Here is a 23269-nt window from a genome sequence, read left to right as displayed (position 1 = left end):
GGCATAGATTAGTAGATTCGTTAAACTTAATCGGGTTATAAGTTATTACGATATTATTATAACCATTAATATTTTCTCCACTTATTAAATACAAATTATATAAATATTAAATTTTCCGGGTTCCGTCTAGGTGGCGCAAGGCTTGATACACAACGCATGTGAAACTTATGGTCTCCCGAGGAAAACAGGTTCCCATTAAACGACTCATTAATCTTTCCAGGCTCCAGGATGCCGGCAAAGTACGACATCTGTCGCTGGCCAAGGCATTAGGTTTGGAAGTTGGACTTCGTTCCGGGTCAGATTCCGGGTGTTCTGTGCCAGCAAGTTTTACTTCAGGGGCACAAACTAGGTAGATATAATAACCAGAACCAAACGCGATCTCTCCGCCACTACTTCGGAGAGCTATTGAACGGGTTGCTAGAACAGGATAAGAAAGAACGATGGGCTCGACGTTAAGATCGGCCGCAACGCCGTCAGAAAAATAGACAATGACGCGCGTAGCTTAGTGTTCAAAACAGATATCCCGTTTTAGAGTCTATTGCGCAAATAAGATGCGCCATACATCTTGCCGAATTCTGTGGGCAAAAGTGCATGCTCGGAGTCATTTTAAGAGGAATTCGGTTGGTGGTAAGTCAGGAAGAGTACGAGCCTGGGTGGCTAAGTTTGAATTATTCCTTACCATAGAAAACGTACTTGGTAAGGGGCGTTACACTATATGCCCAGCAGCGTCATACTCGACGCTGGTGGCTGCGCGGCGGATGGGGAGAAAAGAGTCAACACGATAGACCACTAGTGCTGATAAGATTCGAACTTGTCATCGAAGATTATGCTTCTTTCCCTCGGGGGAGATTACCTCTCAAAATAGATGTTCCCCCGACGGTGAAACGAATTTTCGGGAGAGTGGGAAGAAACCGTCGTAACGACGAGCCGAGTAAGTCCAAGAAACAAAACACATCACAACAATAGTCGGTTAGAAAAGTAACGGAGAAAAATGTGGTATTGTAAACTCAAATCGCTATGAATAAGCCCTCGAGTTGGGCGGGCGGTACGCCGAGTACCGCTTTGGCCGAAACGCCTCATATCGTTCTTCTGAGGGCAGGGGCGCGACGTCGTCCTGAGAGTACATACTGCTGACCGTCGCGAGGCTCTTCCCTGACGGCGTTCGGTCGCAGGCGCTGACGCTGGCGCTACTCATGAGCGTCTCCCGGTCCCCGCTGAGGGCCCTCTGCTTGCCCCGCCGGGCCGCCGTGATGTCCTCCTCCTCTCCCGACTCCGGCACGCTCACGAGACTGTGTCCGATCTGCTGTTCGGGGTCGGGGGTTTCGGCGCCCAGGTTGAGGGTCCAGCTCGACACCCGCCCTCCGGAGTTGGCTCGGGGCCGCGCCAGGGCGCTGGGTACGAGACCCGTGCCGACGATGGTTTCTGAGGGGCGTCTCTCGTTCCATTTGAAATTCGATCCCATCGATCGCTCTATGTCCTCCTTCTGGAAGGAGCCTGACCGTTTCCTGACGTATTCCTCGTACTGCGTGTCCCTCTTGTGGTCGAAACTTGTGCGCCGCTCGTGGTCGGGACGGGTCGGCTGTGGCGTTATCGATATCTGAGGGACTTCTCCTGAGATGCTCCGACGCATCGAGGTGAACGCTGCTCCGCGCGACCTCGATTCCGATACCGCCCCCAACTCGGCCGTGTGCTCCGGGCTGACGTTCACACTACTTCTTCGAGGATCGTAAGTTGTGTCTTCGGGTGCCGCAAAACCAAAGGGCTTCACGTTGTGAGGAATATGGTAATCATCATATATGAGCATACGGCGATAGACCGTTACTCCATAGATAGCTGTCACAATGGTGAAGAATCTACCACAGGTCAGTCATGCTGTTATGGAAAGGTACAAATCTTGAGGGGCTCGATGATCAGGCTGTGATGGCCGTGGTTGGAAGTCGGGCTCAGGTGAATGGCGAAATTTCATGCGTATGATATAAACTCGACAAAGCAAAGACTGGTAAACTTACAGCAGAACGCAGTCCATCCCCAGGGCTATGATGGAGTACTCCTTTTCTGTATGTTGGAGGTACACCACGACGTCTAATGCCAAGATGGCCGTCGAGAGCGTGACGCTGAGGATATTGCCGACCATCATACCGAAGGGTGTCAACGCTTCAGCAAGGAACTTTGCGATTTGGATGGCGTTGATCACGAACGAAGCCAAGGAAAAGGCGATATTGGTAACCTCCCAACTAAGTGGCAATATTAGGCACGCGGACCATACATTGAGAGCTCGAGCGGACGAGTAACTTACACGAACTCCACCGTTGGTATTTGGCCCGGTTCTCCTTTGTAGGAATTGACTGAGTTTGAAAGCCGGTAGGAGAAGACGCCCATCAGACCGAGCTCCAGCGGTATCTGTATGAACCAACATGGCAGCAAGATTCTCTTCCGCCACTTGGCAAAGCCAAAGTGTGCCTGGTCCCGATGTGATCCGATCATGGTGTCGACAGTAATGCCACAGTCTCAGCTGTTATAGGTCGAGGCGAAGTGTCCAGGGAGATAAATACGGAGGTGCCACCGTCTTTGGTTCAAACGCAAGGGAGCCGTGCTGAATAGTCACACCGAGTTGTTCATAGTAGTCGACAGTATAATAGAGAGTGGAAAGGAAATTAGTCGTCAATGATATATCGAAAGGCCATCTGTACAACATGGAAGATGGGGGGCCAGCTAGTGTTATAAACAAGAGAGGCGATAAGAGCCGCCACTCTGGCGTTTGGGGTGCTGAAACCCGGGTGACGGGCGATTGGTAACCATTCCCAGGCCGCGCCAGCCAGACCAGCCTCGAAGCTAGGCAAGGCGAGCATGGGAGCAATCTCATCCAGCGCGGGTCCCCAACAGAAGATTGAGAAGCTCAGCCTCCTCTAGTCGGGATACACAGGCTGCGCTATTGGACCCTGCCGAGCCACAACGGACCTCTCGACAGTCACTCCTGGAGCGCGATCAAGTGGTAAGGGGAACTTTGCTGCTCTAGCAGGCCAAGCCCTAGCTAGTTCCAGGCTGGTCTGTGAAGCCAAGGGCCGAGTGGCGTGCGGCTGATGAGGAGGTAGTGCCTGGGTCTATTTCCTGCCGTTCCAAGTTTGATTGGAGAGCGAGGATGGCCCACAGAACCCGGTGTTGATGTGTTGGCATCCCTTGCTCTCAGAGTTCGACCTACATGATGCAATTACACCTGAGCGTGTTGGTTCTCATGGTGGCCGTAGTGCGTGAGTGTCAGTGGTCAACGATCTTACCCTTGGCCCCATTCGCGACACACTGTCAGGCAGCAGTGCCTCCCAGCACCAGCAGAGCCTACAAACGCCGACGCAACGGATGGTGTTTGCGAAGGAGGGGGATGTCATTAGACGAGCGGCTGTAGTGCCGCTCCCCGTGTATCCCCATGTATCCATCCTCCTGATCGTCTAAGCTTTCGACAGGGCTGAGTTTCGAGGCTATGGGTGGAATCGCCGCGAAGAAGTGGTTCGGTCGATACCTAATAGCAGTCGACCGTTGATCCGACAGCTAACCTGCTATATTTAGCATGTTGGCATCGACAGATTCGACACCGCTTCGCTGGTGCGTTGAGTCAAGTGGGGAGTCGTCGATAGTCAGACGGCCCTATGACTAGCAGACTAGGTCTCTGCCTAGGTCCTGTAGCTGCTGGTTCATCCGTTGATCAGAACGGCTTTGGGATTGGGTCAAGCTGGCGAGCTATGATGATGTGCTTTAGCCAGCAAGGACAGCGTCCTTTGAGGATGGGGTAAAAGCAAGCCCCGCTCGGCACGACCTTTATGCAAGCTTGTACTTCTTCATTGGCACTCTTTATTGGCACTCTGCAACAGCTGTACTGTACCCCGGAACACAGTCACAATGAACGTAACCTTGGAATGCTTGTCGGCTTGCCGTCGCCGTGGCTGTCATCTTCGTCTAAGCAGTGGAAATTGGGAGCGGGTCTTGTGCCGACCGCAATACAATGCAATGCTCCAGGAAGGATTTAAGGGTTCTTCCTACTTTCCAATATTGAAGCCGAACCTGGTTGCCTGGCTTGGGCTTTGCTGACCTTGGAGTACCTAAACTGACAGCTGCAGGGCATGTGCATGCCACTAGCAAAAAAATAAAAAAGCCCTAGCCCCTGTCAGGTAATTAGCGGTGTCCCGAGAAGCCAAGCCATCGGGTCCGAAGCTGAGCAGGTCAACAAACATGCTTATGTCCGAAAGAAGAAACGCCTGGGCTTAGCTAAGCTACTCACTCATTCATCTTATGAAATTGGATACCTCCCCAGTGTTGTTTTTGGAAGGTTGGGTCATTACCTTATGGTATACGCCAAACACACTACTATACTCCACGTACTTAGGCAAGCCTTTCGGTAATGGGACCGAGGACATTTTCATTCTTCGTTCTATTTTTAGATGTCTCCACGCTCGTCGCTGATGTGGGCAGGGAGATGAAATATATTTTGACCCGTTAATGAGGGTTGCCAGTCGTGAGCAGGATTGGAGAGAGTCGCGACAACATAGCATGATGGTCGTATTTGTTTACGAGAAGATTATGTCGAATTTACCATACCCTGCCTCCTCCCAGCCGGCTGCTGCTCCCCAGGTATCCAATCCTTCGTCCCGCGCCAAGGACGGTTGCCCAGCTGCGGCTTGACACCGACTTTCTGACATGGCCGCGCTTATTTCAATCTCGCTTGTTTCGGGATATGGTATGAATGAACATGCTTGCGGCTTAAGATTACATCTGACATCTCATTGATATTTATGCATAAAGTCCTAATACTTTGAGTTTTGCTGACGACGGAGATTGAGGGGCCCCGACAGCACACGCACGCATTACAGTAGGCGCTCAGAATCTTGCCAACCGTCCTGTCGGAGGAATTACAGTTGTTAGTTCTGACACGTAAAGTAGAAGAAACTAACAGCGTCTGCTGAAACGGTGGATCATCCACTCCGTCGATGTGCGGTGAACTTGAGCAGAAGAATCTCCTGGGCTTCACGGGGAATATCTTCCCCAACCCGCTCGCAAAACAGAAAAAGGGAAGCACCCAGAGCTATGGGCTGGACGGATTCCGATCGTGCTAGAATCATAAGTTCTTGCGTCCCAGGGCCATGGGACAACCCCTTGGCTAAGTCTATGCGGCCTGGCGGCGGAAGCTACCCCTGGTCCAGGGCTGATCACCCGTGCCGCAAAAGACCTCCTCGGGGATGAGAACTCGGACCTACCAAAACGCACTTCACCCGAGAAGTTCACTCCCTCCATTTTGGACGACCATACCGAAAAGGGGAAGAGTACCCCTGGTATGCTTACTTTACGATACTTAGCTGTTAGTTCATGTACCATACAGCCAAGCATAAGTAAGAGTACGGGTGAAGGCGGAAGAAGCAAAGGCCAGGCGATGATGATCGCAGTGCGTTGGACTGTGCCGCCGCTTAGGACCCCCGTTGAAGCAGTCGGGAGGCTGGTCAAGATCCAAAGCAACCATAAGGAAACCAAGGATGCAGCTTCGCCAAGCGGACAGGGTTGGATACCGTAAAGCAAGAGCTGAGCGGGCTAGCCTTCTGGTAAGATCGAAGACTCATATAATCACGAAGTTGAGCATTACCCGGCGGGACGATACACTCAAAGGGGTAATATAGCACAATGGTTGACTGAAACTTGCGATATTCAGGGCCAGAGGCGGGCAAGAACTACTGATTAGTGCCATCCTGCAGGACGATAGAGAAGGTACAATAATCCCCCCACAGGCGATACGGCATATTGTGCTTCTGCCGGTTTGGCATGCCCAGGAGGTCCTGGCTCGATCAGTTTCCCGCCCCTCCCTGGAGCCCACCCGTGGCCACAGAGTGGTACTTTTCTGTAGACGATTTGATGCTATCTCTATAATTGGAAACCCCACAACCTGCTTACTATACTGCCCACAAAGGAAATTGGAGTGTTGTGCGAGTTCTTTCTGTCTCTCTCGTCAGCTTATTATACAACACCTCGCTATTTTATAATACCATGCCCTTCGAAAAATATAGTCATGTGTATGTCTTGAACCCTCAACTGAAGACTTATCTTATGAGCTGCAAGACTAGTAGTGTCCTTCTTGCAGACGCCACGGCTGGACGACAAACATCTTAAGAATCCTGAATCTTGAACCCTAGCCCTCGGGAGAAACCACTCCGCGACTAAGTTTGCCACGTGCCGACGGTAACGCGGTTTTATCAGGGTCAATAATCCGAGCAGTACGCTCTCCGGAGTAGATACGTTATTATTCTCCTTGCTTTTTATAAAGTGTCTTCCTGAGGAGTACAGTATCAGGGCTTCTACTCCCGTCTGGGGTGGATGTATCTCAGTATAATTACCATCTTTACGAGCTTCCTTTTTTTACTGATTAAGGTAGTAGAAGAGGAAGCGAATCCACACAACACACCCCTGGGCGAGGCCGTGAAACACACTGCTCTCCCGACCTTGCATCCTACGCATCCTTTGGGCACAAGTCCGAAGCCTGTGAACGTTACAGTAGTCTCATATATCAGAGAGGAAGCATGATGCATTGCCATATATCGTAGAATTGGATGGTTAAAGATTTATCAAGTCGGCATAGCCTTACCGAATAGCCAATCCTGCTGACAACAGAATGATCGGCAACATGATATAAAATAGCTGGCTGCGAGACGGGTGGTGGGACACACATGGCCGGTATATATATGTCTTGCACTCCCCAGCTACGACTGAACAGAGATTTGACGCATGCCCAGCACATCATCAGATTCTGCTCTACTGCGGACACTTAACAACCTGGAAAAGGCATATATGGTGCGCACGAGTATATAGATAGGGTTATGCAGCTAGCCAACCAAGTCACTGTTATAGTACTTACTATAATAATAACGAGGCGATGCTGGACTGATCACTCATATCCTCTCGCTCGGAGTTTCTTGTCTGCAAAAAAGATCAGGACTCTCTCCCGACTAAACAATGTACTCATTATTTCTAATCGTGGGAAAAGTCAAAAAGAATTCATGCGGCCAGTGTGGATTGAACACACGACCTCCAGATTGATGTTCCCGAAGTTAGACTTCAGTCTGGCGCTCTCCCAACTGAGCTATGTCCGCTGTAGTAATGAGACGACGTTATCCGTAGTCGCACACTGTGTCGGCCGCTATTGAAAAATACTGCTTTTATCATGGATTATGTAGTAGTGTGGTGGAGTAGGGCTTGAGGTGCTCAGGCAGACGGGTTGGTGACGGATCCACATACAGTAGTCGTAAGCTTATGGGGGAAGGGGGGACTGGGGACTGGGGAGTCATATGTCTGGTGGCCGACGATAAAGCACCCAAAGGGGACTATCATGTAGGTTACATGTATACTATACTACATATTGTTGACCTATGTGTATTGGCCTACCTTTGTACAAGTAGGTGGGATCTGGAAAGCAAAAGCAACTCCTGGCCATCAGAGAAACATTCCACGCCCGCCAACACACGTCTATGGAATAATCCATGTCCTTGGTCATTGACAGAAAATACATCGATGAGCCGGGTCATAGGAGCAACAAGCAGTGCTGTTACATGGTGCTATCTACGATCTGATGGACTGGTCACTGAGGTGTCTCAGCAAATTGAAGGCCATTAGATGAGGTTTGGATATTATTATTTGGAGCCGGGCAGAAAACTGCTAGGTCTATACGGCGGCTCCAAGGTATATATTCGATCTGTATCATTGCAATATCGTGAGAACCCTTGTATTAGTAGTGCTCTTCTATCCTCCAAAAAAAAGGTTTGGGCCCAACTTCGAGGCAATACGCTTCCCCTCTCCCGATCCTACTCCGTGAACCCAACGAATGAAAAAAGTGTTGTTGAATGGGTAATAGCCATGATGCTCGCAGTGCTGGTTGGTAAATTCGCCGTTGGTGGACGCTTTGTCTGCTTGCTTGCTTGTCGACTATTCCCTTCTCCAATGTAGAGAAAGAATGTAGGGGAGCTCTACTGGCCAGAGTTCTTCATGGCCATGTTGACACCAGCCGTGTCGAAGTTGACGGCGTTTCCGTTGGTGTCGGACATGGCGGCATCCTCGACAGAAGGTGCTGTCTGACGACGGACCTTTTCTATTGGGAGAAAAACAACATGTTAGTGTCTGCTGCTGGCCACACCATATAAACAGAAGAAGAGCACCACACGCTCGAGTGGAGCTAGAGGAAAAAGCTGGGGAGTAACGTACGGAGCTCGGCAGAGCCAAGAGCGAGGAAAGCAAAGGCAGTAATGAGAGAGAACTTCATCTTGACGGTTGTCGGTTGGTCGAGTGACTTGTTTGTGGAGGGTGTTGGTGAAAGTTGGTCAAGAAAGTCGGCCGGCGACAAGTACACAGTACAGGTAGATGAAATGAATTAAAGTGAACAAACTGGTAGGGACTGAAAGTTCAGGTATTGTTGATTGAGAGATGGAAATGTTCACTCGAAGATGATGGCCCAACTTGGACCTTATATACAGACTTGGCCCTCTGCCGGGAAGCGCCATGTTTGACAAAATCCCCTGAACCCGACCCCAGGACAAGCTACCAGTATGACCCCAGTCGAAAGTGAAGCGTCTATCCGTGTAGAAGAGAATGGCAATCTAGTGCTGACGCATACCGCATGGGCGCTAGCGGGCGTCAGCCAGGCACGAGCCGATGCTGGAAGGGAGGCTGATCTCAACGGTCGACACGCGTCGAGCCGTCCGGATTAGGTAAGGGCTGTGCACTTGACGCCGTGGCCCGTTACAAAAGCAACACGAATATCAAGCAGAGGACTGTGAAAACATTGGGCGATCAAACCGGCCAAGCTTTGTCCCATTCGCAAGCCTGGGGGAAGCTCGGTAGGAACCAGATTAACTCGTGTTTGGATCGCAGCCAAATGAAGCTTAATGGGCGGGGGTGGTGATTTAAACTTGGGTGGGGATGGCTGGCCAGGCCCACGCATTCCCAGGGGGGCATTTCTGGGCAATTGAGGCTCCCGCGGGGGAGCTGGAGGTGGGATGGCAGGGGACGGCAGGGGTTCGAGACAAATCTGGAACGGCTAAAAGGCTTGCCTGGTGCGAATTGGTGCAGCAACACCACCCTCCGTGTCTGCAATGCGACGCAAACGTCCCCTTCTTGGGATGACGCCCCTCAGCCGGTATTCTAGACTTCCGGTTCCAAGCTGGTTCGGAAACGATTAAGCCACGCCTGACAGTGAGGCGCTAGTCGATCTCGAGTTAGATTTTAGGTAAGCAAGTAAGCAAGCATTGGTGTCAACGGGTAGACGTAGATTGACGTCGTCTCCATGTTCAGACCATCGAACCTAGTGTAGTGGGATGGCATTATCGAGGACTGTAATTGGGACGATAGCTTTCTCTCAACTTAAGCGCAGACATCAGATGCAGACTGCTCGAAGCCGAATCCGCATTAGATAAGTGGTGGAATGGGCAAGTGAAGTAACATTATGACATCTTTGTTGTGCGGGTCGCTGGCCATCAAATTGAATCATTGTTTCGGATTTGTCTAGATCAGCGCGGCCCACCTCATTAAGGTATTGGGTCTCAGGGTATTGACTGCGCCGCTCGGCTTTGGGAGTATCCAGGCCAGACCACGTTCCAAAACCAGGTCCAAAGAAGCTTAAAAATCGGGATTCGTTTGGGCGATGGCCACCCAAAGCAATGATTTTCTTCTCAGCTTTCGTAATCGTCGTCATGAAGGGGCTACCAAGAGTATTTTGGCCCACATCTTCAGAAACGGTCCAGCACTCCAGTCGCATCAAAGCGTTTGTTTTCCTTCCTCCATTCTGTAGTCTGGCACCTAGGGGGAATCTCGAGTGCTGGTCGCTGCAAACCGAATATGAAAACGACGGGGACAGCAACATTTACTCTTCGTATTCCGTGCTACATTCTCATCAACCGCCGGCGATGATCTCGGCGGTCTTGTACTCTTTCCCGTCCAGATTCTCATAGAAGCCCTTGTGCAACCCAGCCCGCTCTCGGTCTTCTGCGTTAAAGGGGCCCTTCACGGCGCCCCAGAAGTATTTCTTGACATTGCTCCTGAATATCTCGACCGGGTCTGTGCCTTCTTGGCTGCAAATCCACGTAAGCCAGCGGTGGCCGGTTGTAACGTGCGTGATCTCATCGTTGTGGATGATCGTCAACGTATCGACACTTTCCATATCCTGCGCTCTGCGGAACTTCTCAATCGTCATGGGATTCACGTCGAGCCCGCGGGCTTCGTGGACGAGCGCGATGATGCTGATACGGGATCGCAGATCGTGCGCCGTCGTCGAGGCCGACTCCCAGAGGCCATGGTGCACCGGCAACGCGCCGAAATGGCTGCCAAGTTCTTCGAGCCTACTGCGGAGCAAAGAGAAGTGCTTCGCCTCATCGTTGGCGACTTTGAGCCAGTCGTAATAAAAGGTCCGCGGCAGTTCACGCGATGGTTGCTCTGCCGATGGGTTTGTCCGAAAGGTCGCAAACCGTACACATATGTCGATAGCAAGGTCTATAGCCCACTGTTCTATGTTGGCAAGAGCGTGCATCATGGCGATCCGGCTCTTGAGTGTGCCGCCTTTTCCGGCCTTGGGCATTGCGCCAGGGGCGACTGTACTCGACTCCTCGCGTGCTGGTTCCTCGGGCGGATTAATAGTCCCGGCACCCAGTTTCATTGGATTTGACGACTCTTCTCTTGTGGCGAAGAGGGAGAAGAAATGAGTGGTGAGTAGGATCTTGTGCTCAGGGTTGGAAGTGTTCAGGATGTGAACGCACCAGTCGCACATGGTGGCCTTGTCGTCGAGGTATACTGGTCCTTTGCTGGTTTCCGTACGCGGGCCATGCTTGAACTTGACCTTCTCACTTACAGGCTCGACTTTGGCCAGTCTGATGTCACGATCCGGGAACTGTAGACACACTCTACCATCTTGTATGATGACGGGGAAAGTGCAAGCCTTGATGCCGTAACTCGATTCACCCGTCTCCACGTTGAAGTCGTAGGCATGCCATGGACAGGAGGCGATGTAAGCAGAATCTTCGATATCGACGTGAGCCTCGGTCATGGGACCGCCAGAATGAGGGCATTCGGCCTCCATGGCATAATAGGACCATCCATCTTTAGACTCATTCGACCCAAGGGGTTGAGGCGTTGATGCTTCAATCCTGGGCAAGCGGAACAAAACTAGACGTTTTCCGCTAGACAAGTATATGGTGTATCGCGTATGGGTGAGCGAGGACAACGACCCAACATCGATGAGAGTGGCAGCCATGGTGCTTGCACCTTGCCGATGATAAGATTGGGGAGGAACCGCGAAAGTTAAGGTAGGTGCTCCGTAAGGCCCAACCGTTTTCTTACGAAAACCGTTGGTGAGCTAAGCTAACCTCTAGGAAGCGTGGTCTCAGCTAACATTGAAGTCAAGCAGGCATATGCTTACTTAATTCAACATTGAACGTACTTGTATTCTTGGGGCTGCCTATCTTCTTCCCCACATGCAGTGCGTGTTGATCGATCTGGTTATAATGGTATTGTGTCGTTCAAAGTCTTTTTTATTAGTCGAACGACTCCCCACCAATTGCTCTGCCCATGCGGTGATGGGCCGCTGTCATTAGCGGGGCAGTCGGGATGGCCTAGAGTGGGCGGATGGGCTCTAAGAACATCAGGGTCTGCTATGTATGTCATGTAGGTCATACATAAATAAGTACATACGCTACAGATGATAATTCTGGGAAAATTGAATGATCTACGGAATATCGATATGGATAATGGCATTTGACCTATAAAACTGTATAGTAACTGTGCTGCTTATTCAGTCATGCATGTACACACGCACGCAAATGTCACCCATGATGGCCTGAATTCTAGGTGCCTAGTCAGGTTCCGACCACCATCACACCATCACTCTACTCAGCAGCGCGGGATGAAGCGAGTCTAGCCAAGCAGTACTGTAAACTATATTGCTTTGCTCCCAAGTTAGGCGAGTATCTAACATCATCCATTCGACCAGATTGATTGGGTCGCATCTACTGCTGAAAACGACGACGCTTAGAGCTTGTCCAAATTCAATGGCAGCTGGACGAGCATCGGAGCATGCAGCCCAGTTCCCCCAAGGTTCGTGGATAAGTAACCACTACAGGGATTCCTTATCACCACAAACTCCACCCGCCTTTTAGAGGCTTAGCCAGAGCCAGAGCGGGGTGAGTGCGTGACTGGCCTTTGGGCTGACTTACACTCCAGGGAATAAGACGCCGTCTCGGACTACTTGCCTGCCTGCCTGATTAATAAAGACCTCCAACCTGCTCGATCCATCTCCCGCGTGCCCAGATCTTCATCCTCCATCTTCAAGTCGCTAGGTGAAAGATTGCCTGGTATTGTCTCACCCGAATCCGACAGCGCTGGAACCCCGCCCACGTCAGCAACCTCATCATGGCTACGGTCGAACACTGCCTCTACTGCTTCGAGTCTCTGGCTGCCCATCTTGCCGGACGCAAGTCGTTGGCTCTAGAAGATATCGAGAAACTCTACGCCGAATTCTGCGAAGCCGACAACACCCCTACTGGACAGGATGGCCAGACCGAATCCGACACGGGCGGCTCCAAGATGGGTGCCATCAAGAAGCGCATCCCCGCGCTCAGCCGATTAGCCAAAACGTCGTCCTCCAGCAGCGGCCCTTCCTCGCCCTCCTCGGGTTCGAGCCTGTCGCTGGCCACCGACACGCCCGACACGTCCATGTCCTCCCTCGAGACCGAGACCGAGCGCGCCGCCCCGCTCACCGAGTCGCCCCTATTCGTCACCTGGAACACGGTCTCGGCACGGTCGGGCAACACGAACCTGCGGGGGTGCATCGGCACCTTCGAGGCGCAGGAGCTGGAGGAGGGCCTGTCGTCGTACGCCATCACGTCCGCCATCCACGACATGCGCTTCGACCCCATCTCCAAGCGCGAGCTGCCGACGCTCGAGGTCGCCGTGACGCTCCTGACCGACTTCGAGGACTGCGACGACGCCATGGACTGGGAGTTCGGCACGCACGGCCTGCGCATCAGCTTCACCGACCGCGGCCGCCGCTACGGCGCCACTTATCTCCCGGACGTGGCGTCGGAACAGGGCTGGACGAAGGAGGAGACGCTGGTGAGCCTGATGCGGAAGGCGGGTTGGGTGGGCAAGAAGGACAAGTGGCAGGACGTCGACCTCAAGGTCGTTCGCTACCAGGGAAGAAGGAACACGTGCAATACCCTGAGTACAAGCAATGGAGGGATTGGGTCGAATCTCAAGGAAAGGCATAGATAAACCGCATTTGGAGTTTTGGGCGCATTTCAAAGTGGGAAGCGAACATCAGGCGTTCTCTGAGAATTTGATACGGGACCCGGGGTTCTGATAGAGGTAGATGGTTTCTGCTCTGTTGCCTTTTACGGTTATTTTCAGATTCGATAATATACACTGACTCTCAATCCTTCACTATTTGCTAATTGCTACGTCTAGAAATCTCCCTCTTCACCCAGAACGCGCTTTTCGTGTTCAGCCCATCAACTTTCTCTATCGGATACGCGGGAAGGGGTGTTTGAAGGGGCGGTGCCAATACTTTAGACCAGACTCCTGAAAGACCGTAGATGAATACGCCAAAAGGATTCCTGATGCAGCCAGGGCTGGCTGGAATGTGGAAACCATGGATCGCCAGTTCCTGGTACCTGAATATCGATGTCTCAACCTGCTAAAAATGTCTTACTTCAATTAGAAACGAAGCGTCTAGTGCCTTTCCGCATTTTTGGTATTGTCACTGGGGCTATAGCTTCAAATTCCACAGGGGGGCCCCCTTCAAGCAGTATATCTTGCGTTGTTCAGGAAGGCCGGTCGCGATAATGTTGACTATTATAACTTACGCGGCGACCAGTGGTGCTGCCGACGTACATCGAGAACCGCAACGAAAATAACAACCATCATCATCACTATGGCTCTTTCTCGTGTGATAGGCGCCTGCGCGCTCGCCTCATTAGTATCCGGTGCTTGGGGGGAAGATGTCGGCACTAGCAGCAGCACAGCGTCGAACAACCACTCGGCGGCAGCTACGCCTGCGCCGGGGAACTTGACGAAACCTACGGGCCCTACGGAGCTCCTCTCCATACCTCTGAAGCGAGTCGACAGCCGAGCCGGAGCCGCTACGAGCGTGCAGAGGCGGTACTTCAAGACGAACGTCCTGGGCGTTTACGGCGCTGCCTACCTCGCCGAAAAAGTAAGTGCAGCAAGCAACATGCTCTTGTCCTTCTGATATGACCATGCTCTCTCTACCCACCTACCTTACCTACCTACTATATTGCGAACGAAAGAGAACTCACATCTTCCTCTCGCTGTTTGCAGTAACGGTCGGCACGTCGACCAGCCCCCAGAATGTGGACATACTCCTGGATACGGGTTCCTTCGAGCTCTGGGTCGACCCGGACTGCGCCAAGTCCAACGTCGCCGACTTCTGCCAGGCGTTCGGACAATACGACCCGACCAAGTCGTCCACGGCCACGGATCTCGAGCAGGCGTTTTCCATCCAGTATGGCTCGGGCAACGCCTCGGGGACGTATTATACGGACGACATCTTCATTTCTGGTATGTTTGTTACCTACTTATCTACTACTGAGTAATAGGGGATAGACGGACCCTGTTTGGCAGAGATCGCGTACTGACCACGACCATTGCTTATTATAGGGGCCCAGATTACCGACCAGCAGCTCGGCGTGGCCAACATGTTGGAGTTCGTGTGGTTCGGCATCATGGGGCTGGCCCGCGGCAAGGGCAACGGCTTCCTCAACTACAACACGGTCCTGGACTCGGTCGTCGCCCAGGGGTACGCCAACAGCCGCCTCTTCAGCATGGACCTCGGGTCGCAGGGGCAGCCCGCCGCCGTCATCAGCGGCGAGATCGTCTTCGGCGGTGTGGACACGAACAAGTACGCCGGAAACCTGATGAAGGTGGCGACCGACCCTTCTGATGCGTAAGTTACCCATTTGCCATCACTGTTTCCCAATAACAATCTTCAAACTATACCCCCTTCAAGGCTGTCCTGCTTGCGTTACAGATCGACAGTTTGCTGACCTTGAGATTCTCTCCCCCAGTCACTACACGGTCCTCCTCACCGGCCTCGCCCACCGCCCCCCAACGGCCCAAACCACCACCCCCGTCCTGAGCACCACGAACCCCTTTCCCATCATCGTCGACAGCGGCACGACGCTCTCCCTGCTCCCACAAGACCTAGTCGAAGCCCTCGCCGCGCAATTCCCAGGCGACACCTCCGACGGCAACGGCGGCTACAAGGTGCCATCTTCCCTACCAGCAGCAGCCGGGCACCGTCTCGTTCTCGCTCGCGACCTCGTTTTCCAACACCGCCGCTTCCTCTTCGGACGTCACGATCAACCTCCCTTACTCCGAGTTCTTCTGGAACGCGGGCAACGACAACTGCTACCTCGGCGCCTGGTACGACAACAGCGTCAGCGTCCACATCCTGGGCGACACTTTTCTGCGCGGCGCGTACGTCGTCTTCGACCAGGACTCGGACGCGCTGTACCTGGCCGAGTACGTCGCGTGCGGCGGCGGCGGCAGCAGCCTGGTCTCAGTCCCGGCGGACACGGACGCGGTGCTCGCTATCCCCGACAGCTGTGCCGCGGCCGGGGTGCGGGCGGGAATACCCCCGGGGGCACGAGCAGCGCCACGCTGGCGGGCGGGGAGGTGACGAGCTCGGGGTTGGATGGTCGCGTGGGGCCTACTATCAACCCGGCTGGGCCTGCTTCGGTTTCTAATTCTGCTACCGATACTGCTAGTGCATCAACAACAGCAGCAGCTGTCCCGGAGACTACCCCAGCGGCGTCGTCGTCGGTGACTGGTGGTATATCATCGAGGGCTAGTGCCTCTACTTCTGTACCGTTCAGTGACCCCGGACTCGACCCCAGCGCCGTGCCGGTCGGCGGCAGCGGCGCTACTACTGCATCCCCTTCAGCTACCTCTTCGGCACCCTCCACAGGCAGCACCAACACTCCCGATCCCAACCTTGTTACTCCTGATGCTACTGGAACCGCCAGAATCGCCGGAATCGGAATCGTGAGTGGGACCATCACCAGCACCGTGACCAGGCTCATCGTCACCACCGTGACAGCCTGCCCACCGCCACCGGCGCCTCCGGCCTGGCCTGCTTCCCCGGCCAAGTCACGACGTGCACCAGCGTCTACGTAACCACCATCTGCCCCGAGGAAACCATCAAGCCCACCACTACACCAGCCCCCGCCCCCGCCCCAGCTCCGGCGCAGGGAGGCGCAGGCCCAGCAGGGGCAGCAGCCGCAGGAGCCGGGGGATCGCCGCCTCCTCAGGGCGGTGCCGTCTTCGTCACGGTGACGGAGCAGTGCCACACGTCGACCTTTGCCGTGACGTCGTGCCCGCCCGGCGGCGGCGCCGGGTGCACCGTCGGCATGACGACGACACAGATGTACACCGAGTACCGGACGGTGACCATGACGGCGGCGGCGCTGCAGACCGTCGTCCAGACGGTGCAGGAAACCACTACTGCTGGCGGTTTCGGTGGTAGCGGGAACGTTGGCTTCTCCCCTACTGGCACGGTCTTGCCGCCTGCGGTACAGGCTGGCGGTGGGTCTGGGCCGTACAGCAACAGCAGCAGCAGCAGCAGCAGCAGCAGCAGCAGTAGCTTCAGTAGTAGCTTCAGTAGTAGCTTCAGTAGTAGTAGCGGTGGTGGCGATGTGAGTACTGGAGGGTCCAGTAGTAGCGGCGGCGGCGGCAGTGGTGGCAGCAATGGAGTTGCGGCGGCTGCTGTATGTGCAGGGCCGAGCTGCGCAGTGGTGGCGCAGGGATCCGTGCCGACGGCGATGGCGTTGTCTGTGTATGCCGGCGCGGAGCGGAGCACGGGTGTTTTGCAAGGGTAGTGGGCGGCTGTTGGAATAGGGGCTTTGGTCTTGGTTTTGGGTGGTTCATGATGGAGCTTGTTCTTTTCTTCTTCTTTTTCATCTTTCGTCTATTCTTTAATCATTGCTAGGGAGAGGGTATCGCATTATCTTGTCCAAGGCAAGCTGCGTTTTGTATTTTGGAAAGTCGGGTGTTCCGAGTCTTGAGAGAAATAAATAGTACCTGGAGGGTTGGGTTCGAGAGTTGGGATGGAACTGCATTATTATAGATAGAGTAGATAGACGACTGAATTTCCGATGCATTACATTTCAAAGCTTCGAAATGGTTGACTTATTCAATTCATTCTGCCTACTGTCCGAACCCTCAGCTAATATCCCTAAAGACAAGATGCAGCAACCCCCATCCTAGTGACTCCAGCTAGTTGGTCCACGCCCCCCTTTCTACCACTTTAAACGTCCCCCACGTGTACGAGACCCCGTTTCAAACTTTAGTCTGTTTAAGCAAGCATACAATTATCACCAGAAATCATATTTCACCCATCACTCATGAAGTAATTTGACAATATACTTGGAAACCTGGTTTCTTCTGAGGCTGCTGCTTCAAAAGGAAGCATGTAAAGACAGCTTCTCTCACTGTATCTGATCTCGACTGATTTATTTGCAATTCATTTCTCCAACAAGAAGTTCATCGTGTAAGTAGTGGGTATCCCTTTTCGCCTTTGTGTGCCCAAAATACGCCGCTATACAAGTAATGGAGGAGAAGGGCTCCCCGGGGATATAAGGTATATATGGTTGTGTTGACCCAACACAAGTTCAAAACAGAACAAAAAAAAGACTTGGGGGAATATAAGGGAAAAGAAAAGGGCCTCCTCGAACCCCTCGCCATGCTTTCTTTCCAGCTCCCCAAAATACTGTTGGGTTCCAATAAACAGCCAACCCCTTAAACAATCAGGCTTGAAATGGCTTGGACCAATAAATATATATCATCATGCTAATTTCGACAGGCTCGTCATTCATGGGTTCCGATCTCCAACCGTTCGTCGTTGTCAACTCTCTCCCCCTGTATATATCGGTGCACTCTCCAGTCGTGTTTCCGTTAGGCTCTATCGAGCCAAAGGGAAACAAATATTAAATTCTAAATTTCTTAATTCGAAGAAGAGTCGTTACCAGCACCGTAAACTCTTCCAGAAGCCGCCGCCGTGGCCGAGCCGCTCGCCATTAGTATCGAGCCGGGGCCCTCGGGAGCCGCGCCAGCGCTTCTCGGGATCGCCGCGGTCGCGGTCGCCTCGGACAATGCCCAGCGGCGTGAGGGGCTTGGTGACACCGCGGCGGTCCATGTCGGTGTTGTCGAGGACGCCGAGCTCGGCGAGGCGGCGAGCCTCGACGACGCGCCGCACGATGAGCGCGAACGTCTCCTCGATGTTGACCTCGAGCCGCGCGCTCGTCTCCATGAAGCCGCAGCCGCGCCGCCGCGCCCAGTCTAGCCCTTGCGCCGCCGGCACCTGCCGCGACTCCTGCAGGTCGCACTTGTTGCCCGCGATGATCTTGACCGGCGGGATGGTGCGGGCGCCGGAGCCGGCCCCGCCTCCCACGCTGTGGTGGCTGTTGGGCCCCAGCCCGGCCTTTTGCGCCCGGCTCGCGTTGTCGATGCGCGTCTCGGCCTCCATATCGATCAGATCGTTGAAGTAGGAAAGGGCATCGAGGCTGTCGGCCGAGGTGATGTCGTAGACGAGCAGGAAGGCGTCAGCGCCCAGATTGGACGAGGCCCACATGCCCCGGTACTCCTCCTGGCCCGCCGTGTCCGTCAGGGACAGGTGGTAGCTGTTGCCGTCAATACGCCGTGTCACGCTGTACGAGTCTTCGATGGTCGGATCGTACTCTGAGGTCCACTGCGAGCGGACGAGCCGCAGCGTGATGGAACTCTTCCCGCAACCGCCATCGCCACATATCGTTATGCTGATAGGAACCGGGGGTTGGGGATCTGACGTAGGGTGCATGACGGAGGGAAAAGACTGATTGGTATTTCTATTGTCGCAGTTCGTTTGTTCTCGTTATTAAAGTGTCGTGTATTATTCTTCTTCTTTTGCGAGAATGGTCGCTGAAGGGGTATCGTGGTTTCCCGAAGGAGAGGCGGCGGACCAATTGTAGCCGTACGAGGCGCGAAGTCGCTAAAATAAGTAAGAAGCCGAGAAGGATCGCGGAAAGCCTTCGAGAAGAAGACTAAAAGGCTTCCAGGCGCCTGAAGAGGCAGCAAGCACTGAAACGTGGTGTTTCTAAAGCGTGCCCGGGGCGCCGCCGGTTCCAAGAATGGAGCTTCAAGATTTGGAAGACGTGGCTGGTCCTGACTAATAACCGAAAGAATATAACGGTCGGTGTTCGACAATGGTGGAGTGCGCCAACGATGCACGGCGGCGCAAAGCGTGCACTAGGGATGAAGTGGGTGTTTGATGACGGAACGACAAAGGTAAGAACGTCAGTGTTGGTCAAACACTGGCCTGATTCCCAAGATCGGTGCAAGTCTGGTTCGTCCCGAGTCTGGTAAAGGAATGCGACGTGACACGAAACCACCCACTTGATTTCCTCGCAAGAATGCGCGTCTATAAGTAGGTATGTAGAGACGGGAGATGACGAATGGGTAACGCCGGAATTCCCGGTTTGGGTCGTTGCGGAGGCGAGGGGAAGTTTTGCTTTCTGTTCTTTGTTTCCTTCGTTTTTTCTTTCCACTTGTCAATTTCCCTCTTCTCTCCTCCCCTTGCCGTGTGCCTCGGAAAGTAGCGATGGGCTTGTCAACCAAGGACGGACTTGGATGAAGGAAAAAGAAATATCAAGGATCCTCCACCGTAGTGCCGGGGGTGTTCGTGCTACTAAGATGAGCCGTAACCGTGTACCGTAGTCTTGGTGGGGGGCTTGGGGGCCTAGAGGGTCAACACGCCTGCCCGATTCGCCAATTCAGCTTCAACGAGATTCTGGAAATCCGTGCCGGGCCGTCCTAACCAAGCCTTGAACTCTAAGGACAACCAATCGGCGGCAGGATTCAACTGAACACGCGGCGTAATGATGATGTTGCTCGGTCGAAGAAGCGGAAATGACTGAGTTAATAAAAGCAAGCGTAGGTGAAATAAGTCGGAAACATATACTCTGTACCAATAACAAATACCAGTAGATATTGTAGAATCAGAAGCGAGCCTTGGAAGGAAGAAGAGGAGACGAGAGAGCAGAAACGAGACCGTCGAGGTCGCTTTTTGATAAGAGAACAGAGGAAAATAGACTGGCGCAAACTTGATGCTTCACTTATCCTATCGCTTGACCGAGTGTTCCATTCAGGGTGGATTGGCTACTATTGTAGGAAAGGGATCCCTGACAGCTGGGGGAAGGGGTTGGTTGCAGTTGCAGATGCAAGGTGTGTGCTCGAGCCCGGTTGCTACCCTCGCCATCCAGTCTCGAGTCTCTTTCTGTCATAGTCACAGCTAAACCTGGTTCGTTGAACTATGATAATTAATGATCCTACGACCTACTCCGTACGTGCTACCTGTAACCCCAATACGTGAATAAGTTGGTTATTTGTTTATTGTTTACCCAAGGCAGGGCGTCAGGTCAGATCAGATATCAAATGGCTCTCCCTGCAGGCGAATTTGATGTATCAGATCCGTCGGGTACCCGGGCAGCGCCACCGAGGGAGAGATTCGGGGAGGGAAGGCAAATACGTGCCTGGACAGAGATCGTCTCAGATCTCCAGTCCAAAAAAAAAGCAGAAACGTTTCTTCTGACGGCTGTGTACCCCGTCAGTTCGTCGAGGACCGACCATGATCAGGCCATCCCCATGCTGTCTCAGCGTAGCGCCAGGAAGAGCAAGTATCAATGAGGGGTAAACCAGTACCATAGGTCCCGGTCGTGGTGGTATGTAAAAGGTATGTCGAGTGCGTGCATATGCACTGGGCTCGACTAAGGTTGACAGAAAAGCACCACTTGAGTGTAGGAGTACCCGTAGCTCTGGCGAATAAAAGCATCCAACGGCCCGTGATAGTGATTGATAGGTATGGGGGAGTGTCCAATTGCAACCACCAAGGGACTGTGATCAGTGGTCGGTTACAGGTGGTGGTGGGGCCGATATACGTTGCTCCAAAATTGATGATACCATCCAACTGTTGCAGCACCACATCGAGCCTTGGATGGGCGACTTTTGTAGGTATCCTTAATCAGGCATCAGGGGCGATCCGACCGCTGACAACGGCCGGAGAGGGGATTTCTGCTGGGAGTCTCGGTTCTTTCCAGGTTTGGCACATTGTGAGGCGGACAGTGCAAGCTGCTTCTGGGGAGCGCTGGGGTTCTGGTTTGGGGCATGATCGCCAACATGGCTGAACCATGAACCATTCCTCTCCAGGAGCATTCTGGCACTATGGTGGATGGATCTTCGAAACCGGTCCGCGCAGACACAGGCAAGAGGCAGACGAGGAATCGCCCAGAGTAAATAATCATCATCAAAAGGCTAGATGCACACTACTACATCCATCGTACTTTTTTCTTCTAAGGTGGTCAAGGTCATCCAATTCCCTGAAGCAGCTGAAAGCTTGAGCTTGCCCGGTGGACGCACGTACTGTACTTTGCGTCGCTAGCCCACGCCCACGTGCGTACAGGATTATTTCCTCTATTGTCGACCCCACTCTCGGACATTTGCTTGGCCTTAGTTCGATTTGGGCAACTCATTCGCAAAGGGAATTCAATATCAGGTACAGTTACTCTACAAAACACGTAATCAGGTTGCTCATTTCTCTCATTCGTTGACATTACATTATACAGAAGCTATTATAGTATATGGATCCATGGGAGGGACATAAACATGTTTCGCCCAGTGACATCGGTTGCGGCAGGGTCGCAACGTGCCCCAGATATGGGATGGTATATGGATTGGGCCGCGAACTATGGATGGCGTTATGAACCTTACTAGTGAGCCGACGTCTCTTCGCTCGACAGATCCCAACACAATACCTGGTTGGTTGTTAATTGCTCAAGTGCATACGGAGAACAGGGCACTGGCTACGGAGTATCGACCTTGGGAAAGTCGGACGATGACAGCGTACAAGGCGCAATGATCGTCGAGTGCCGCGACGTCTCCGAGTCCCACTTCCCCCCCATTTTGTGAAACAGCTTCATCCTCAATGGGCTTGTTTTCCCACTCGGGGCTCGTCGGCAGTTGCTACACTTCCGGCGGCGCAGCTGTTTAGCCCCATCATCACAGGCCGGCATTGCTTTTCACTAAGCGACCACTAGTCGGGGCCCGGTGCATGGGTCTCAGCAAGATGTTTTAGCATGAGACGGGGGGCTGGCGGCAACGAGCCGGTTTGCCTTGTTGGGCAGCCTGCCCTGCTAATCGCATCACACTCTGCTCATGAGCGACTCGGCCGAGAGGACAATCCCACCATATGACCAAGCCTATTCAATCATGGGTTCAAGAAACCAGTTCACTTGGCTGGGCCATGAAAGAAACGCGGCTGTTCTTGAGGCTCTTCCGAATTTCTCCACACAGCCAGGATCTCATCGGGCAGTGTGCCTGTTGATAGCCGACATGGCATGCATGTTCTGCTCGATCTGCGCCGGTCAGGAGCCTCAGAGGAGGATACTATCGCGCTCGCACAGCTGCGAGTAGGCGTCGAAGACCACGTTATGTTTGCACAGCAGGGGGTCATGCTCTCTCTCTGGCCTAAACACGGTCAGATTATCCTGTCGCTGTTTTGCAGACGGCTTGGCGTGCCCCTTTCGCTCGCAAATCGCGATGAACCTTTCCACGGTCTCAGCGGGGAACTTGGAAAGACTATACTACGAGACGGGAGTGATGTCAGACTTCGAAGGGCAGCAAGCTGCCTCGGCACCCTTGCCCTATTGCAATGCCCAAGCCGGGTTTGGTCGCTTGACCTCTCGGGGTGCTCCTCGAGCGGAGTGACCTCGTCAGCGAGACGGGCCTACATGATGGTACTGACCCTGTCGACACCCAGTGTTTCCAGACTGCGGTCGATGCTTTTGCGGGTAGCTTCCTTGGCCAGGTTACATTTGCTGCTCTGTCCGGGGAAGAACACCTTCCTGCTGATAGTGAAGCCTTTGGCAGCGGCCTGCACCGTACCTATCAGGTGCTCGGAGCCACTAGGGTTATTTAGAGAGGATGGCTATGCAACAGTATCAATCTGGTTAATGCCGAGCAGTGCACATTTTCAAGGAAGAACGAAAGCGTGACTTCCTTCTCGTGGGCCAGGACGTGCCCCAGGTCAAAGAACGCAGTGCCGTAATATATTACAAGGTATTTGTACGACATGGTTGCTAAGCATCTAAGGTCCGGTAGGTATACAGGAAAGGAGTAGGTGATATCACAATGGTCTGCACATAAAGTCTACCTACCT

General features: G+C 53.2%; 7 protein-coding genes across 7 annotated transcripts; 2 read left to right on the top strand and 5 right to left on the bottom strand.

The window, feature by feature from the left end:
- Positions 1-1015: 1015 nt before the first annotated feature.
- PG994_008712 (uncharacterized protein) lies at positions 1016-2484 on the bottom strand (the record flags this gene model as incomplete). Its single annotated transcript, XM_066860121.1, has 3 exons — positions 1016-1853; positions 2010-2234; positions 2297-2484. 3 exons carry the CDS (start codon positions 2482-2484, stop codon positions 1016-1018), a joined length of 1251 nt encoding a protein of 416 aa, XP_066713710.1.
- A 5507-nt stretch (positions 2485-7991) lies between these two features.
- On the bottom strand, positions 7992-8284 carry PG994_008711 (uncharacterized protein; the record flags this gene model as incomplete). Its single annotated transcript, XM_066860120.1, has 2 exons — positions 7992-8113; positions 8227-8284. The coding sequence occupies 2 exons, from the start codon at positions 8282-8284 to the stop codon at positions 7992-7994; spliced, it is 180 nt and encodes a 59-aa protein (XP_066713709.1).
- A 1626-nt stretch (positions 8285-9910) lies between these two features.
- PG994_008710 (uncharacterized protein) lies at positions 9911-11263 on the bottom strand (the record flags this gene model as incomplete). Its single annotated transcript, XM_066860119.1, has 1 exon — positions 9911-11263. The coding sequence occupies one exon, from the start codon at positions 11261-11263 to the stop codon at positions 9911-9913; it is 1353 nt and encodes a 450-aa protein (XP_066713708.1).
- Positions 11264-12417: 1154 nt separating this feature from the next.
- Positions 12418-13278, top strand: PG994_008709 (uncharacterized protein; the record flags this gene model as incomplete). The annotated part of the gene is made up of 1 exon (XM_066860118.1): positions 12418-13278. The coding sequence occupies one exon, from the start codon at positions 12418-12420 to the stop codon at positions 13276-13278; it is 861 nt and encodes a 286-aa protein (XP_066713707.1).
- Positions 13279-13936: 658 nt separating this feature from the next.
- On the top strand, positions 13937-16901 carry PG994_008708 (uncharacterized protein; the record flags this gene model as incomplete). Its single annotated transcript, XM_066860117.1, has 7 exons — positions 13937-14218; positions 14313-14583; positions 14683-14968; positions 15090-15288; positions 15314-15643; positions 15700-16068; positions 16101-16901. 7 exons carry the CDS (start codon positions 13937-13939, stop codon positions 16899-16901), a joined length of 2538 nt encoding a protein of 845 aa, XP_066713706.1.
- A 1142-nt stretch (positions 16902-18043) lies between these two features.
- Positions 18044-18877, bottom strand: PG994_008707 (Ras-related protein Rap-1; the record flags this gene model as incomplete). Its single annotated transcript, XM_066860116.1, has 1 exon — positions 18044-18877. One exon carries the CDS (start codon positions 18875-18877, stop codon positions 18044-18046), a length of 834 nt encoding a protein of 277 aa, XP_066713705.1.
- Positions 18878-22484: 3607 nt separating this feature from the next.
- On the bottom strand, positions 22485-23184 carry PG994_008706 (aldo/keto reductase; the record flags this gene model as incomplete). Its single annotated transcript, XM_066860115.1, has 3 exons — positions 22485-22694; positions 22856-23038; positions 23080-23184. The coding sequence occupies 3 exons, from the start codon at positions 23182-23184 to the stop codon at positions 22485-22487; spliced, it is 498 nt and encodes a 165-aa protein (XP_066713704.1).
- Between the last annotated feature and the right edge of the window lie 85 nt (positions 23185-23269).

This window comes from Apiospora phragmitis (assembly GCF_038363925.1).
Source record: "Apiospora phragmitis strain CBS 135458 chromosome Unknown utg000008l:1.0-3514335.0:1.0-3519231.0, whole genome shotgun sequence".
In the NCBI taxonomy this organism is placed as follows: Eukaryota; Fungi; Ascomycota; class Sordariomycetes; order Amphisphaeriales; family Apiosporaceae; genus Apiospora; species Apiospora phragmitis.
The sequence above is the reverse complement of the archived record's forward strand: the minus strand, read 5'-3'. Positions and strand labels throughout refer to the sequence as shown.